Genomic DNA, 16,445 nt, shown 5'->3' with positions numbered 1-16,445 from the left:
ATTGTATAATCCTGAATTGATTTATCAAGCAAATTATCCAGAAAAAACAGCTCAAAGATTAACCTACATGTATGAAATGTCTTACAGAGCATTTCAGTAGGAAGCATTATGTTTTCTTTTTTCACAACTGGCTTTATGTTGCACTGACAGAGATAGGTCTTATGGTGATGATAGGATAGGAACAGGATAGGTACAGCCCCAGCATCTGCCTGGTGTAGAAATGGAAAATCACAGGAAACTATCTTCAGGGCTGCAGACAGTGGGGTTCGAACCTACTATCTCCTGAATGCAAGCTCACAGCTGTCCACCCTTAAACACACAGTCAACTGACTCAGAGCATTATGGATTATTTCTAGTACAACATGTCATATAAATATCACTGACTTTCTGTTGATATCTTGGCATCCAATATGCACTATAAGACAACTGAAACATACTGATTCAAAACATGCAAACCATTTGTCTCTATCACCCACCGTTCTTGAGATATACGACATCAACCATTTACATATGTTTAACGTTGTATCAAGGAAACCAACTCGCAGACAGAAGATTCACTAGAGTAATGATTGCTATATGGAGAACTAATGAATAAGGCTTTAGCTACGATTAGTGCAAATGCACCTCATGGCACATGTTGAATTTGTTTGTTACACAGCCGCACACGTAGCAACACAGCTTTCTTGAATTTACCCCATAATATCCACTGTCACTGACAATAAGGAGAAAATGAAAATGTTTGGCTTTGTTTGAAAATTAACAAAAAACAATGAAAATAATTCTCAATGAAAAATAAAACTTTGTGAGCATCTTCAAAACCTGACGTGATAAAGCAAAACCGTTTTCAGATTTGAAATCAGCCTGAAAATCCGCACCAGAAACAGTAAACATCTTGTCAGGTAACTATCCCTTGTAAATCAGTGTATTTGTTCATTGTGCAGAGAGAGAGAGAGAGAGAGAGAGAGAGTGTGTGTGTGTGTGTGTGTGTGTGTGTGTGTGTGTGTGTGTGTGTGTGTGTGTGTGTGTGTGTGGAATTACAGCTGTCTGTATGGTATGCATAAGAATAACCTTATAAAAATTACTAAAGATACACAAATTACTTATGGATATACAGTCAAACCTCCGTAGAACGATTACCGATACAGCGATAAACCCGGGTACAGCAATCATTTTATATGGTCCTGGCAGATTTCCTATATTTAGTATGTTAATTACCCCTCATTAGAACGATGAAGTAATTTTAGTAACACCCTGTTATAACAAAGACAAAGTTTTGATGATCTTACTATTTTCTGCTTCTAAGAATCTGACCATAACAGTACGTATTGTTTGTTAAACCTCTCGACCTTCAGCGCTGTATTCTTAGAAACTTTGCTGGCAGTAAGCAGGTAGTGAATAGCTGCGGCAAGCTGTGTTCAGCGGCAAGTAGCAAGAGTCAAAGAGCTTCTGTGTTTGAAACAGTGTTAACTGTTGTAGTCTGTACATTACTGAGCTTGAGTTGCAGTCAGGAGTGTTGTGTTGAGCTTGTACGAAGTTTATTTACGTGATCTGTTCCATCTGTAAATGTTTTTAAGGTGATAAATACATTTTGGACTTGGCTAATGAGATTTGGATAATGCCTGGAACTCAGAAGCAGATAAGCTTAGAGACTAAACTGGAAGTTTTCAAAGACATTGATAACGGGATGAAACAGGTAGATGTGGCGAGGAAGTATGGACTTCAGCAATCGACATTGGCTACGTTTCTAAAAAAAAATTGAAGGAAATTTTCTAGGTGGCAAGTTTAAACCTTCAAGAAAAGGAATGAAGACAGCTGCTGCTGACAATGTGGACAGTGCTACACTGCTGTGGTGCACAGGAATCCTAATTAATGGCCCCTTGATATGTCAAAAAGCCTTGGAATTCGCTAAGCTGCTTGGCGATTCTAACTTTCAGGCACGTAACGGATGGCTGCGTAGGTTTAAGGAGTGGCATGGGATCATTTTAAAAATGATTTCAGGTAAAAAAATTCCGCAGCTTTAGGTGATGCAGAATGTTGGCGGGAAAACACCATGTGAAAACTTCTGGAGAAGTTCAGACGGGATCGTTTTACCAGCTGATGCCAGAGAAGAAGATGGCCTTTAGAGGAGAAAAATGTAAAGGAGAAAAACAATCTAAATGTAAATGGAGTGAACGAAACGTGTTTCATTAATTGTATTTTAATTATCTTTTTCGTCACTTTTTGGTACAGTAGTGGCCACTATTTAACAAAATCTCATTATAACAATAACCCTGCTATAACAATATTAATTTTAAGGTCCCCTGGATATTGTTCTATCAAGGTTTGACTGTATTGATTGATATAAAAACCTACATCATGTCATCTTAGATGACATATTTATGCAAAATGTTTATATAACGTGCAGCAATTTAACACAAATAATTTATTGATGCATTTAATAATCCACAAACCCACGTCATTTAAACAGTTCACAGTAAATATTCAAAAATCCTACCAGCAACTTCAATATATGATTTAGCACTCTAGGCAATAAATAGTATGTATAGTTCATCGAATGTTGCCTTGGATATCTCTTATGATGGCAGAAGCAGACAATTTGTCTCATATGATTACCTTTTCTCTGCAGACTGAGCTTTTCATCCATCTACAAAGACAGAACTCAAATGGAGTAAGTGTATGGGTTCATTATAGATTTTCTTACATTTCATAGTAAAGCATTAACAGCCAATCGTCTGCAACGTTGCACACAACCAATTACTACCTAACTTCCAACAGCTTTCTCATCTGCCTGTGTATAGTGTTTTTAGAGTATAGCTATATGCAGAGGGTTTTTAAACTGCTGACAAGGTCAGCCTTTACGGGATTGAATTATAGTGTTGTTTTCATTTATTCATTGGGAGAAAGGAGACAAGCTGCTCAACTAAGTGGTATGTACGTTAAATCAATACAAGTAAACTTCAACCTGTTTGATACTACCTGTATATATTTGTTTTAAGCAAATTAATTATTTGTAGAACATGTTAGGAATATCTTCAACTACATGACACTGCTTAGGTGAAATACATAGAATGTTCTTCTTCTAAACAGAAACGTTAAAATAGTACCTTTGTCATGCTTAAAAAACAAAACTAATTTAAAAAGATTCAAAAATAGGTAAGGAGGGTTGAATGGTACTGTGAAGTGGGAAGGGAGGATGGATCTACTTATGTCTAACTTAATTTAAAACAGTTTCCTATTCACTTAAATAGATGCTGAAAAATTGTTAGTATATCGCACTTCTGTTCATATGTGTTACGTACGCTTTTTTTAGTTGTTCATTTTTGAAAAGAGATTTTGCGTTTAGCATTTTGTCTTAATTGAAAGAAAACTGTTCTCTTCAGCTGCCCTTCATTTTCAAAGTCAGAGTTGTTGCTTGATTTAATTTGGTGATATTGGGCCTCTTGGTTTTTTTTTGTTTATTAAGCGATCCTCTGAAGCTGACGGCCATCATATTGATGTTACAGAAAAGCTTTCCGAAAGTCTTGAAAAATCATCAACCTCCTGTGTCTTTTGAGGGGTCTAGCAACAGCTGTTGTGGCTTTCTGTCTAGTGAAATTTCACGTATAACATCAATAAGACAGTAATCAGCTTCAGAGGGTCCCTCAAAAAACAAAAATCCAAGAGGCCAAATTTGACCAAGTTAAATCAAAAGACAACACTCACTTTGGAAAAGAAGGGCAACTGAGGAGAACAATTTTTTCAACTAAGACATAACACTGACATGAAAAGCCCTTTTCAATTTTTTTTAAATAAAAATGAACAATTACGAAAAATACACACAGTACATATGAACAAAAGTGCTATATACTAAAAAATTTTTAACATCTACACCAGTGTCCAAAAGTTAAACATAATCACTAAACAAGGCCATACCGCCTGATAGGAATGTCAGACGGATTGCTGAACAAACGGAAGCTGAATTACACACCATATGTCACACAACTTGTCCAAAAAAACAGTGTCAGAAAATTCAGAAAGTTGACATCAACTAACAAAACTTGGCAATGTCTTCCACAACAAAATATGTTGTTAATAGGGTGTATAGTTATCTCTAATGACCACACATCCTTCACAGTGATGTGGCATGCTCTCTACCAGATGGTCAAAGAACTTTGTGGCAGTCGATCCCATTCCTCCAAAAGGGCATTGTGAAGGTCTTGGAGGGTCCTTGGTGGAGGCTGACGGGATGCAATTCGCCTCCCCAATGCATCCCAGGCATGTTCCATAGGATTCAGATCTGCAGACCTTACTGGCCAGTTCATGCGATGAATGTCTTCCCCAGCCAGAAATTCATCCACCAAAGCAGCGCGATGCGGTCGGGCATTATCGTCCATTAAGAGGAAGTCTGGACCAACCGCACCTCTGAAGAGTCGAACATGTGGTATCAGTACCTCATCCTTGTATCTCCGAGCATTAACATTGTTCTTCGGACCACCCATTAAGATGTGCAGGTCCGTATGGCCATTCAACATGATGCCACTCCACACTATGATGCCACCACCACCATATTGGCCCTGTTCCACAATGTTCCTGTGGTTGTATCAGCTACCCGGTTCTCTCCAGATTATTGTGCGATGGGAATCGGTCTGCAGACTGAAGTGGCATTCATCTGTGAAGAGCACATGCCTCCATTCATTCATGGTCCAGTTTCGATGTTGACGGCTCCACAGTCTCTGTGCTGGAGTGAGCAGGGCGCACACCGCTGGATGTCAGGCATACAGCCCTGCTGTTCTGAGCCTCCGGTAAACAGTTTGACGAAAAACAGCAACCCCTGAGATGGCTGCAAGCTCTGCCGACAACTGTCTTGAAGGTGCACTCCAATTTCGTCGGACGGATAAGGCCAGATATTGGTCCTGCTGTGGGGTGGTTACGCTTGGTCGACCTGGTACTGGCCTATGACTAACATCTCCTGTGTCCCAATATCGTCTCCAAAGCCTGGAAATGACACTTTGTGGTACATTCAAGGATACGGTGACTTCGGTCTGTGTCTGGCCTGCTTCCAGGCGGCCGAGTATTCTAGCCTGCAAAACAGGGTCCATACGTTATCGTGTTCACCACGAGGCTACACTGCACACACTATAATAGGGCAAACACGACTGAGGGAATATGGGGAGCAGGAACTTACTGTTTTTACCTTGCAGTTACGCTACTAGTCAAAGCAGGGAACACTCCTTTCTATACAGAGTGAACATGTAAGGTTGGTAGGTGCATAATGTCCCCGTTTCTACCATCAAGGTAATTTGCCCCAGACTAGTTAGCCAGTCCAAGGGGTGCTCAGTTCGAACTATGATAAAAAATTGCCCTAAAATTACATACACCCTGGATTTGATGGGGTACATACAACTAAATATGGACACAGTGAGGTCAACAAAAAAACTACAAATAAAGCAAGACAAAGCATGAATTCAGTTTTTGGAGGAAATCTGTTTATTAAAATAAACAAGAAAGTATGAAGAAAAAAAAGCAAAAAGTATCAAATGATACAAATTTTTACATGACACAATTTTTCTTTCAGCTTAATAAAGTCCATCTTGAGAATCAAACAAAATATATATTACAAATGTACAATGTATGCTGACACATAGGTCCCTGAAATAAATAACATGACACAAAGATTAAAAAAAATAACCGAGTAGGCTTTAACTTTCAACACATAATTCAACATTGTATCAAATCAAATCTTGAAGTTTCATTAATTTTACACCTTGGGCTTGCATGCTAGCACCATGCTCCTGGCTTTACTTTTTGTCAACACTTTGAACTGTAGATGAGTATGCTCCCCTTTCCTGCACACTTGACATTGCAGTGGGGGGTCCCTAACCTTAATGAAAGGCGTGATTTAATGTGCAAAAAGGGGAGACCAAAACTAAACTAACTGTACAAAATATAATAGGTTGAGTGGTAAAACATGCTACACACAAATATATACACCCCAAATCATGAGCAATCTCGTGAGCACAACAAACAATGTGTTTTGGAACCACGCAAAATAAAAAAACACATAAATGGCAAATATACAAATTCAAAGAAACAAAAACATGTCATATTTTCCAGGGCTCACCAATAAAAGCATGCGGTCTTCATGTAACTCTCATTCGCTCAAAGCCTCGATAGAAAATATAAAGAAACAAATTACACTTTAAGCAACGCTTCCTATTCAACACAGGTTCCTGAAATAAATAATATGACACAAATATTTAAAAAAATAACAGAGTAGGCTTTAACCACATAATTCAACATTGCATCCTGGAAAAGATTACATGACACACAATATTCCTCAGCGCAGTCAGATCCTGAAAGAAAATCCAAACTAAACGTTGCGATAAAAAACAATGTCTACGGCAACACGTTGTGACATGGACAAAACCCAATAAAATCTTCACGAAGTGTAGGCCGCGCAAATAAAACTCTCCTCGGTAGACAAACATATCACCCTCACCAACACACAGCGGAATGACTCAAAGCAGAAATTCACATCTGCTAAACAATGCAGCAAACATGCTGCTCAACAGTCTACCCAAGGCAAGTCAGATGAGGAACGCATCCTCTTTACTCAAATCACACTAAATAATATTTCATGTCCTAAAATTGCCGAATCTGGAAAAGTATATAAAATGACGTCATCTAACATACGCTTGCATGAAAAGAAACAAGACCACGCTGGTCACAAATCCAAGCACTCACGCTCAAAGTTAAACATGAATAATAAAGAGGCCAACTCTGTAATAAATATGATAAACTGACACTAAGAAATTGCCACATTGACAATCGATCATTTCTGAACATTAGAAAGTTGAAATATCTCTATCCTACAACTCGAGAAACTCCCATAGATAATAATAATAATAATAAAACATTAATAAATTTTACAGAAAATTTATTCTAATATTAGGAACTCGAAATATGAAACTGCGTTCGTGGAACTCGTGAATCAATTACTAATTTACAATCTTGATATACAAAATAGTCGTAACGATGATGCTATCAAATTTGTGGATCCAAACTCCACTGTCTCAAACACTCTCATTCACACATCATGAATTTATCCCAGAAAACGTGACGACATGTTTCCGTACACTTTGAGCTCCCATTAATAATACTTTAAGCTAGTCCTTCCTGACTTTAATTTGAATCCTTATTTACATTTACAGTTAAGCCCAGAGACGTACACTACATCTCAAATATCAAACCAAACAAATAAAAAAATATATGAGGCTAAAATAAGAAACTGGCTCGTAAAAGAAATGACGCTAACCACTCAGCTAAATAAATCACAATAAAATGTAAGAAAGCAAGCTCCACCCTTATACAAACGGTCCACATTTATGTTACAATTATATTTACATTAACAAACTTCTAACATTTACTTTAAATAGGATGCTGTCATTCCAAACAAAGCAAAATTTACTGTAATTATACATTAAAAATAACCTATCCCCTTTTGCAAAATTAACACACGTTCACACTCATAGAATTACATTGAAAATTCTATACTCATCTATTTCGTTGACTTATCGCTGCCAGCCTTTCAAGACAGCAGGCCCCCATCGTGTTTTAGCCAGCCATATCGATGATGTTGATGCCTTCAGAAAAGACTTGGATCAGTCCTTTGGTCTCCATTCTGGCGGCGAAAAGTGATGTTGTATTTTCCGTCGCTGCTCCCGCTTCTGGATGTCATCTTAAACATTCCCTTGTTCATGATGTAGAAACTACATCAAGAGAAAACCAGCCAGTTGCTAGAATACTACAGCTGGGGTAATTTCCACTGACCATGAAACCAGTTCCCATTCAGTCGCGGAACAACTTCTCTTATCTAATCCCGTAACTAGGTCAAATATTTCCCATTTAAAAGCTGGACTGGAAATTGTAAAGTTCATGCCCTCAGGGTACTATTTACACAGGCAGGCTACTATGTATTCAAAATAATTAAATGAAACTATTCTCTCCCTTCAGAAATTGAAAGTTAAATGCCATTCTCCCAGAATTAGAAAACTTGAATAGATTAAATGCAGGCTGGGCGTTTTCCAACAAAATTTACAAGTCCCCATACGACCATTTGCGTAAATGAAAACTTCTTCTCGTGATGTTACTTGCACAGAATCACACCAAATAATAGGGTAGCTAGCTGACGTGGTCATTGTTTTTATTAATTCGTCCTCTAAGATGCCACTGTATCCTCGATCGGGGCCATCACTTCCATAGACCAATGCCTAGCCATATCAACTGTGGCTCTATTATTTCATTGGCTCAACACATCACGTACCTGACTCTTACTTCAAACGAGTATTTGCAGCTCATGTAGCCTCTCGCTGGGCCTCCAAAATGTTGTCTGTTGGTATGTCCGTTGGAGTTCTATTGTTCCCTTGTTCTGCTTTCTGTATGTCATGTCAAAATTCCTCCTTCTAAAATTAGCTGGCGAGCAAACAAACCCGAGCTTCAAGCTCCCTGCAGAAATTACGACATCTGCTGCTGAATGTAGACATTCCCTGCCAGTTACTAGTACTTAATAAAAATGAAATATTCACTGTACATCCAAATAAATGACTGATGAATTAAATGAGCACTGCAATAAGGGCTCATAGTCCAAATGGCGTTGTTGTGTCACATTCACCACGAGGCTACACTCCGCACACTATAACGAAGCAAACACCACTCAGGGAATATGGGGCGCAGGCACTGGCTGAGTTTACCTTGCGGTTACACTGCTAGTCAAAGCAGAGAACACTCCTTTCCTATACAGAGCGAACATGTAAGGTTGGTGGATGCATATGTCGTGCGATTTGCAGTCTATTTCCTGTTGCCCTCCTTACTCGTAACTTACCCCTAAATTTTGGACACTAGTGTATTTAAGTGAATAGGAAATTGTTTTAAATTATTTAGACATAAGTAGATCCATCTTTCCTTCCCATTTTACTGCCTCATTCAACCCTCCCAGCATATTTTATTTATTTTTATCTCTTTAACCCTTTTGCTCTCAGGCCATTTTCACCAGTCAAGCCCAAAACACTCAGGCCATTTTTCATGATTATGCATGTTAAAATGAAAAAAATTGCCGTATAAAGAAATCCCCAGTTACAAAATTGAAAAAAATCACAGTAGTACACTATTTAATATCGTTTTAGGAAAAAAATATCCCAAAATTGTTCATGGCTTATTTTACTACAAAATAAATTTTGAAATTTGAAAATATATTACAAAAAATAAAAATTGGTTTTTAAATACTAAAAAAGTAATATGTTCATTAGTGATATTGTTGTTTAGTCATTCTGAAATTAAGAGCATTTAATTCTGTATAACATGATATAATTTTGTTTTTTGTATTCTTATTTAGTCATGAGTTATAGCACCTGATGCAAAGAACTGTACACGTACCTTCCGGAGTCAGCATTTGTGTTTTAGAAAACATTCTCCTATCATCAGTACCTGTAAAATCAGAATCACTTCTTCTTTATGTACAGCTTTTCCCACACCTGTGGGGTCGCGGGTGCGAACTGTGTCGCACATGTGGATTTGGCTTTTTTTTTTTATGGTCGGATGCCCTTGCTGACGCCAACCCTATATGAGGGGGTGGTAATCACTATCGCGTCTTACCGTGGTAGATTGTAGTGCAGTGTGTTGTCTGAATATGAAGAAGAAAGTGTTGGGACAAACACAAACACACAGGCCCCGGGTCAGAAGAATTAATCAATGGCGATTAAAATACCCGACCTGGCCGCGAATCAAACCCGGGCCCTCTGAACCGAAGACCTCAATGCTGATCATTCAGCCAATGAGTCGGACTGAAATACGAATCAATATCGGCTATAACGTCACCGTCATCGTCTAAAGCATCTAAATAATCCAAAACATCGGAATTATTTAGCCTAGAACTTGGCCCAGCCATGTAAAAATTAGGCCTACTCGTGGCACGAAAATCTAATAACACGAAATGTTAAACTAAAATTCCCTTGAGAACACCGATAAATGTAGAATATAAACAAAATATAATTAACAATAATCTATTATTAAAATGGAAACAATAAAACGAAGGAAAACACGTATTTTGAAGCTTAAATGAGACTGTACTCGCAAGCAGCACACTTCAACTCGCCATGCGGTGAACATACGCGGTTTGATAACTTCATTTGTTCCAAACAGGTGAGCTTAGTGTCTCTATCTCTCGAGAAAAGTGTAAACTAAATCCAAAAGCTACTATTGATGTCTTTTCCTGACATCTGGGGGTCCATTAAGGTACTTATACAGCCATCCGATAGATCGGCACACTGAGTGTTTTAAGCAATACCACCCGAGCCGATAGAGCGTATAAGAGTTAAATTAGTTCTGTTTTAAGCATAACAAAGGTACTATTTTAAGATGGTTTTTTGAGAAGAAGAAAATTCTTTGTAATTTCACTTAAACAATGTTATGTCATTGATAATGCACCTAAGGAATGAAATATGTTCTACAAATAATAAATTTTCTTAAAACAAATACATAGTATCAAAAAGGTGGAAGTTTACTTTTATTGATTAATTTAAACAAGACTTGATACAGGGAATGAAGCTGATTTCTTGCAATAAGTGGTATGTTCCAAGCTGTGAGTAGAAACATGGCATTACAAGATGAATATTTGAGTGCTATTATTAAAAGTAGGAAATATCACAATATAAAGAAAGATAAAGTTGGAATTTAGGAGGAGGAATTGGAGAAAATAATCATTTATAAGAAGAGGAGGGATTGGAATAAATTATCAAGCATAATGTTCAATAAATTTCCAATTTCCAATTTGAAATTATTTAAGAAAACACTAGGTAAACAACTGATAGGGAATGTTCCATCTGGGCGACAGTCCTAAATGCAGAGCGCTGATGACTGGTGGACTGAAAAGAAATGGCTTCCACTATAACAAAACTAAACAAAAACACACTCTGGGCCATCGATGTTAGCATATAATCCCTTGCCCTATGTGCAATCCTACTTACGATCTGGAAGAAGCTCTTATGAGTCTCGCCGGAAAAGAAATGCTGTTCTAGACAATCTGGACCCTCATTTGCCATAATGATAGGTTATTTTAAGAGTACCCTCTAATTACATTCAAATACAGCACAGTTTACCCATTCCAACATGAATCCAGAAAAATTCTCTGAATTTCATTGTTGGTATTCATGGCAATACTGGTTTGAAAATTAAGTATAGAGAGTACAACTGACCTCCATATCATTTTCTTCCTTCTTGGTGATTGTGTGGGGGTTATCCAAAGTTGGATCCCATGGTTCTTCTTTTATAATCACCTCCGTTATTGGTGTCAGATTTTTCTCGCTCTCCGGTGGTGAAGCCATCTCATCCTCTGTTACTAATTCATGTGCAGTCTCCTGTGAAAGGAAAATTTGCAAGTCAATATTTGAAGAGCATCATTACAAACAAAATGTTAGTGGAGAAACAAAATGTATAATAGTCAAAACAGGCATGTAACCACGATGCAGTGAAAGTATTCTTGTTTTATGTTATGTATGCTCCCAGAAAACATAGGAAATTAAATAATTTCAGAATTGAACTGTATGAAGATCGGAAAGTCATTTTATAACTAATATGTTTTGATCCTCACAGAATGATTTTATATTTTTTGCAGATTAGTTAACTGCTCCCAATTGAAGGAGGTTTAAATGGCAGCTGCTAACCAGGAAGAAAGGGGATTTGAAGATTCATTATTTTAAAATGCAGCTGTCAAGACAAAGTATTATTGGAATCTATATGGCACATTCACCTTATTTGTACTTCATGTTTTTGGGACTGCGTGCATCTGTAAAAGAGATAGTTTAGAAGCAGACCAAAGAACATCTCAGGTTTTGAACGACTGTTAAATACAATAGGTTATTGAAAGTCAATTTTTGTTCTTATGACACCAAATATTAAGTATCAATCATCACTGATCTCCATTTAGGGCTGTTCGCAGGTGGCCAATTTCCTATCAGTTGTTAAACGATTTCAAAAAAGTTGGAAATTGATCCATCATCTCCCTTGGTAAATTATTAAAATCACTAACTCCTCTTCCTATAAACAAATAATTGCCCCAATTTATCCTCTTCAGTCTCAACTTAATCTCCAAAACTTCCCTTTATTTAAAAGCTCCAGTCAAGGTTATTTGTCTACTAATGCCATTCCACACCATCTCTCTACCGACAAACTGAAACTTTCCACTTAGTTGAGCAGCTTGTTTCCTTAGTTCCAAGTCTTCCTAGCCCAAAGTTTGCAAAATTTTCATAACACTGCTCTCTTGTCAGAAATCATCCAAATCAGCCAGAACAAATCCTGATTCTTACATTTTTTTTCTTTTTACAACTTGTTTTACGTTTCACTGACACAGGTCTTATGGCGATGATGGGATAGGAAGGAATTGATCATCACCTTAATTAAGGTACAGCCTCAGCATTTGCCTGGTGTGAAAATGAGGCTGCCAACAGTGGAGGTTGAGGCCACTACCTCCCGAATACAAACGTGGTCCAATACCTGATTCTGATCAAATTTCCAAGAAACCTACTTCAATACATGATATATTATTATTATGTGGGTCAAATAAAAGCAATTTTCAAAGTAACATAGTAAATCAGCTTTCTTCTGATACGGTACGCTTAAAAGTAGAGTCCCATATCACACCTGCAATTAGTTGCAATTAGTACCACCATTTTCATTTGTAACAATTTCTGCCCCAGTGATTTCATCCACATTGCTTCGATAGTTTAGAATCATCAAATTCTGCTAAAATATCCCAAAATATCACATTTGTGCACATCTCCAGACATTCCAGCAATCACTGCAAACTCAAGACTGATACACCACCTTCCTGTCTGTCTGCAAAGAGATGCAACACGAATGTGACATATAATAAGGGATTTCCAGTGATATATTTTACGAGAGCTCCCAAACAGTAGAACAAATCTTATAATCAAAAGATCAGAAGTTTTGTTTAAAGCTAACATTTCACTGGGTAGGTTCTCATTAGTTCATTACATTGCCAAAGACCACTAAAAACACTCTTTCCCTGCTCATCCTTCCCAAACATTTATGGGAAAAGGTTTACATATAAATTCCATTTGCAAAAAGATTCCTACATTTGAAGACTTCCAATAAGCATAATAATTGGCAAATTAAAATATATTCATATACATTCTAGAAGCTAGAACTTTTGTCTAAAAAGACATGCAAGCAGAATTATGATATCTTTATTACTTCAACAAGAAGACTGTACCATGCCAAGAGGGCCATCAGCTTGTTTATAATGCAGGCACAGAAGAGTCAAATTATTGAAATGTATTGCAACCAATGGCAGCTCATGCTCTATTCAAATGGATGTGCAACATTTCTCTTTTCCGTACTCTTCTCTCTTTCTGTCTCTTTTCCAGGTACACAAATACGCACATAAACAGAAGAGCACACTTAACCTTCAATTAGTCATTGACACTCTCCATTTCACCATTTCGACCACATGGCAACAAACTAAGTCCATTCTACAGTCCCTTATGCTGGCAAATTTATCCATTAACTTTTTCAATGAAATTCTGCAAGTTTCTCACAAGATTCGTTTCCACTGACAGCACTGATAACATTCTCAGACGTTTCTCTTCCATCGTAGAACGTAAGAAGGTTTCCATGCACTTTAAAGTAGCAAAACATCTTTCAGCTTTACTTGTTATCATCGGCTCTGTTACCAGGATTTTTAACAACTTAACCTCAATAAATGTTTCCTGGTGATTATCTTCTACAATTATTACGATTATCTTCTACAGGCCAATGGCACATGACACATTTTTTAATTCACTATGTATATACACTCAATCGCACAAAAATTGGCTCCTGATTTATGATTTTCTTAATTCCCATGTTGATTTCCCAGTCTCAGTAGCTTTAATTTTAAATGAGGATGCTTCTGCCTAAACAACACTTTCAAATTTACATAGAATGTATTCTATCTCATTTTTACAGTAGTAAGAGTTTCGGTCTTTTACTTAGACGATCCTCAGCTAAAATGATAACCTTAAAAAACTATGTATCACTACAAATGATAAAAGCTCTGTATTATAAATTTACATTCCCAACTTTTTAGGTTTTGTCTTCCTGAATTAAATGTCCATTTTTTACACAGTAAAAACTTTTGTTTTTGTCCTACACTTTTGTGGAAACACATTAAACGCAAGTCTCTAAGAAGTGCTGTACCCTGGCGATAGCCAGTGAAAGTTCTTCGGACTGTGTAGGGATTTTCTACACCATCCAGTACAACTAGCAAAAGCGAATGTGCAGAACCTATAGCATTTCACAGCCTTGTCTCCAAATGTACATTACAAGACTGTCTTACCCCTGCTTCCCGCTAGCTGTTATGGTTCTATAAATTAACACGATTGCTCGCAAGATCTGGAATTTGGGAATACTCATGAGAGGTGACAATAGCAGTGGGGATAGATAGGTAGATAGATAAGGAATGGGTGAGCCCTGCACCACTCGTAGGTCTATGAAGACCCTTTGTGTCCCTTAAACAGGTTTGCTTAGTCCAGCCCTAATGCTCCTATGAAGGATACCAGTGTCCAGATGTTGGCATTCCTGATGTCTTCCAGGTTCACAAAGTGTGAGCCAAGACATCAATGTCTAATGCGTGCAAGAGACTCGCACTGACACAACACATGCGCGGAAGTCTCTTTCTCCCTACTGCATCTTCTACACATCGGATCTTGACTGATTTTCATGATGTGTAGGTGTCTCTGTAAGGTATTGTGGCCCATCAACAGTCCAACTACCATTCGTATTCTGGTCCTATTCAAGTTTATTTGGACCTTTTTACATCTTTGGCTGGGCCCTTCGATAAGTTCACGTGCCTGCCTTGCCATGGTTAACCTCTTCCAAATGTGTAAGTGAGACTGGTTTGTCTACTGGAATATTACCAGTTTCACACTTTGGAGTGATGCTCCCAGGAAGGGCTCCGGTCCTATGAAAGGATCTTTTGAGCCTTGTTTTGCCATTTTTTCAGCTTCTTCATTTCCACCGATTCCTGTGTGCCCAGGAACCCATAACAGGATAACTGAAGTAAGTTCACACAGCTTATCTAACATCCTTTGGCACTCCCATACCATTTTGGATGTTGTTCTAACTGCACATAGTGATTTTAATACTGCCTAGCTGTCGCTGCAAATGGTGATACACCCAGGCACAGCAGTGGCGAGAGTGAGCACAAATTTAAAACATAGTTTACATTATTGGATACTTGTATTTTCCTGAATGTTCTTTACTTTAAATTCCACAAATGTTAAGAAATTTGGGTGAGGACTTACAAGTATGCCAATAACCAGGAACCAACACTGGTTGTACCTGGAGGAAACGAATGCTTTTACTCTAAGCATATCTGATGACAGAGAAAACCACATCGCTCTTGGGCGTCTATGGATGAGTTTCTTAATGAATTTTGTTGGGTAAACACCAAATGTGTCACCAGAGATCTTTTACATACCAACATCGTATGACATGACCGGCTCCATGGCTAAATGGTTAGCGTGCTGACCATTGGTCACAGGGGTCCCAGTTTGATTACCGGCAGGGTTGGGAATTTTAACCATAACTGGTTAATTCCCCTGGCACGGTGATTGGGTGCATGTGTCATCTTCATCATCATTTCATCCTCATCACAAAGTGCAGCTTGCATACGGTAGTCAAATCAAAAGACTTGCACCTGGTGAGCCAAAGTCCTTGGACACCTCCCGATACAAAAAGCCATACACCATTATTTTTATTATTATCGTATGACATAAGTGTCAAATGAACTTTTTCTGTCCTTCAAAACTCCGACTACCTCTGCTGGGTTTGAATCCGCTATCTTTGGATCCGGAGACTGACATATATATGATATGAGTAAAGAACTGGATTCACCTGTAAGGCCTTTTGCAGAGTAATAGTAGGACTGTTAGAACTGTGAGCAGATGTAGAGAAACCTAGACAAAGCTGTGACATAAACAGCAGATTTTGGTACTCTATGTTCATAAAAAGTCAAGTTTTAATTTCCACCGTGTTGATGGAATTAGCCCATTCACATCATATGACAATATGTGGTCATGCACAGTGTCTTGGCTCATGAATCTAATAATGAGCTCAGCTCACAATGACTCAGTGCCCCCCTTATCTTCATATATTAGATTTCCTTTGCAATATAATTTCTCACAGTACACACTGTAGGGAACAAGAGGCATGTACTGTTGATAACAATTCTGTTTGTATTTATTGTGACACTGGAATTGTTGAATAACAGTTTATTTTCATCAGTTTTCAGTATTCATTATCCAGTAGAATCGGCTTAGCGGCAATGATGACGAGAGAATGAAAGCGCTTGGAGACATTGTTCTAGACAGTGATTATGACATTTTACAAAATGAATCCGAGTTTGAGGACAG

The 16,445-nt window shown here is 37.9% G+C and overlaps 1 protein-coding gene across 3 annotated transcripts in view; it reads right to left on the bottom strand.

Annotated features, from left to right (window-relative positions):
• LOC136885771 (gastrula zinc finger protein XlCGF57.1-like) overlaps positions 1–16,445 on the bottom strand; it is a 712,640-nt gene that overhangs the window by 15,599 nt on the left and 680,596 nt on the right. For all 3 annotated transcript variants that reach the window (XM_068230206.1, XM_068230204.1, XM_068230207.1), the window contains one exon: positions 11,229–11,390. In XM_068230206.1, the coding sequence (XP_068086307.1) occupies positions 11,229–11,390 (162 nt within the window). The remainder of the gene's footprint in view (positions 1–11,228; positions 11,391–16,445) is intronic.

This window comes from Anabrus simplex, chromosome 14, assembly GCF_040414725.1.
Source record: "Anabrus simplex isolate iqAnaSimp1 chromosome 14, ASM4041472v1, whole genome shotgun sequence".
NCBI lineage: Eukaryota > Metazoa > Arthropoda > Insecta > Orthoptera > Tettigoniidae > Anabrus > Anabrus simplex.
This window is presented reverse-complemented; position numbering and strand designations above follow the sequence as displayed.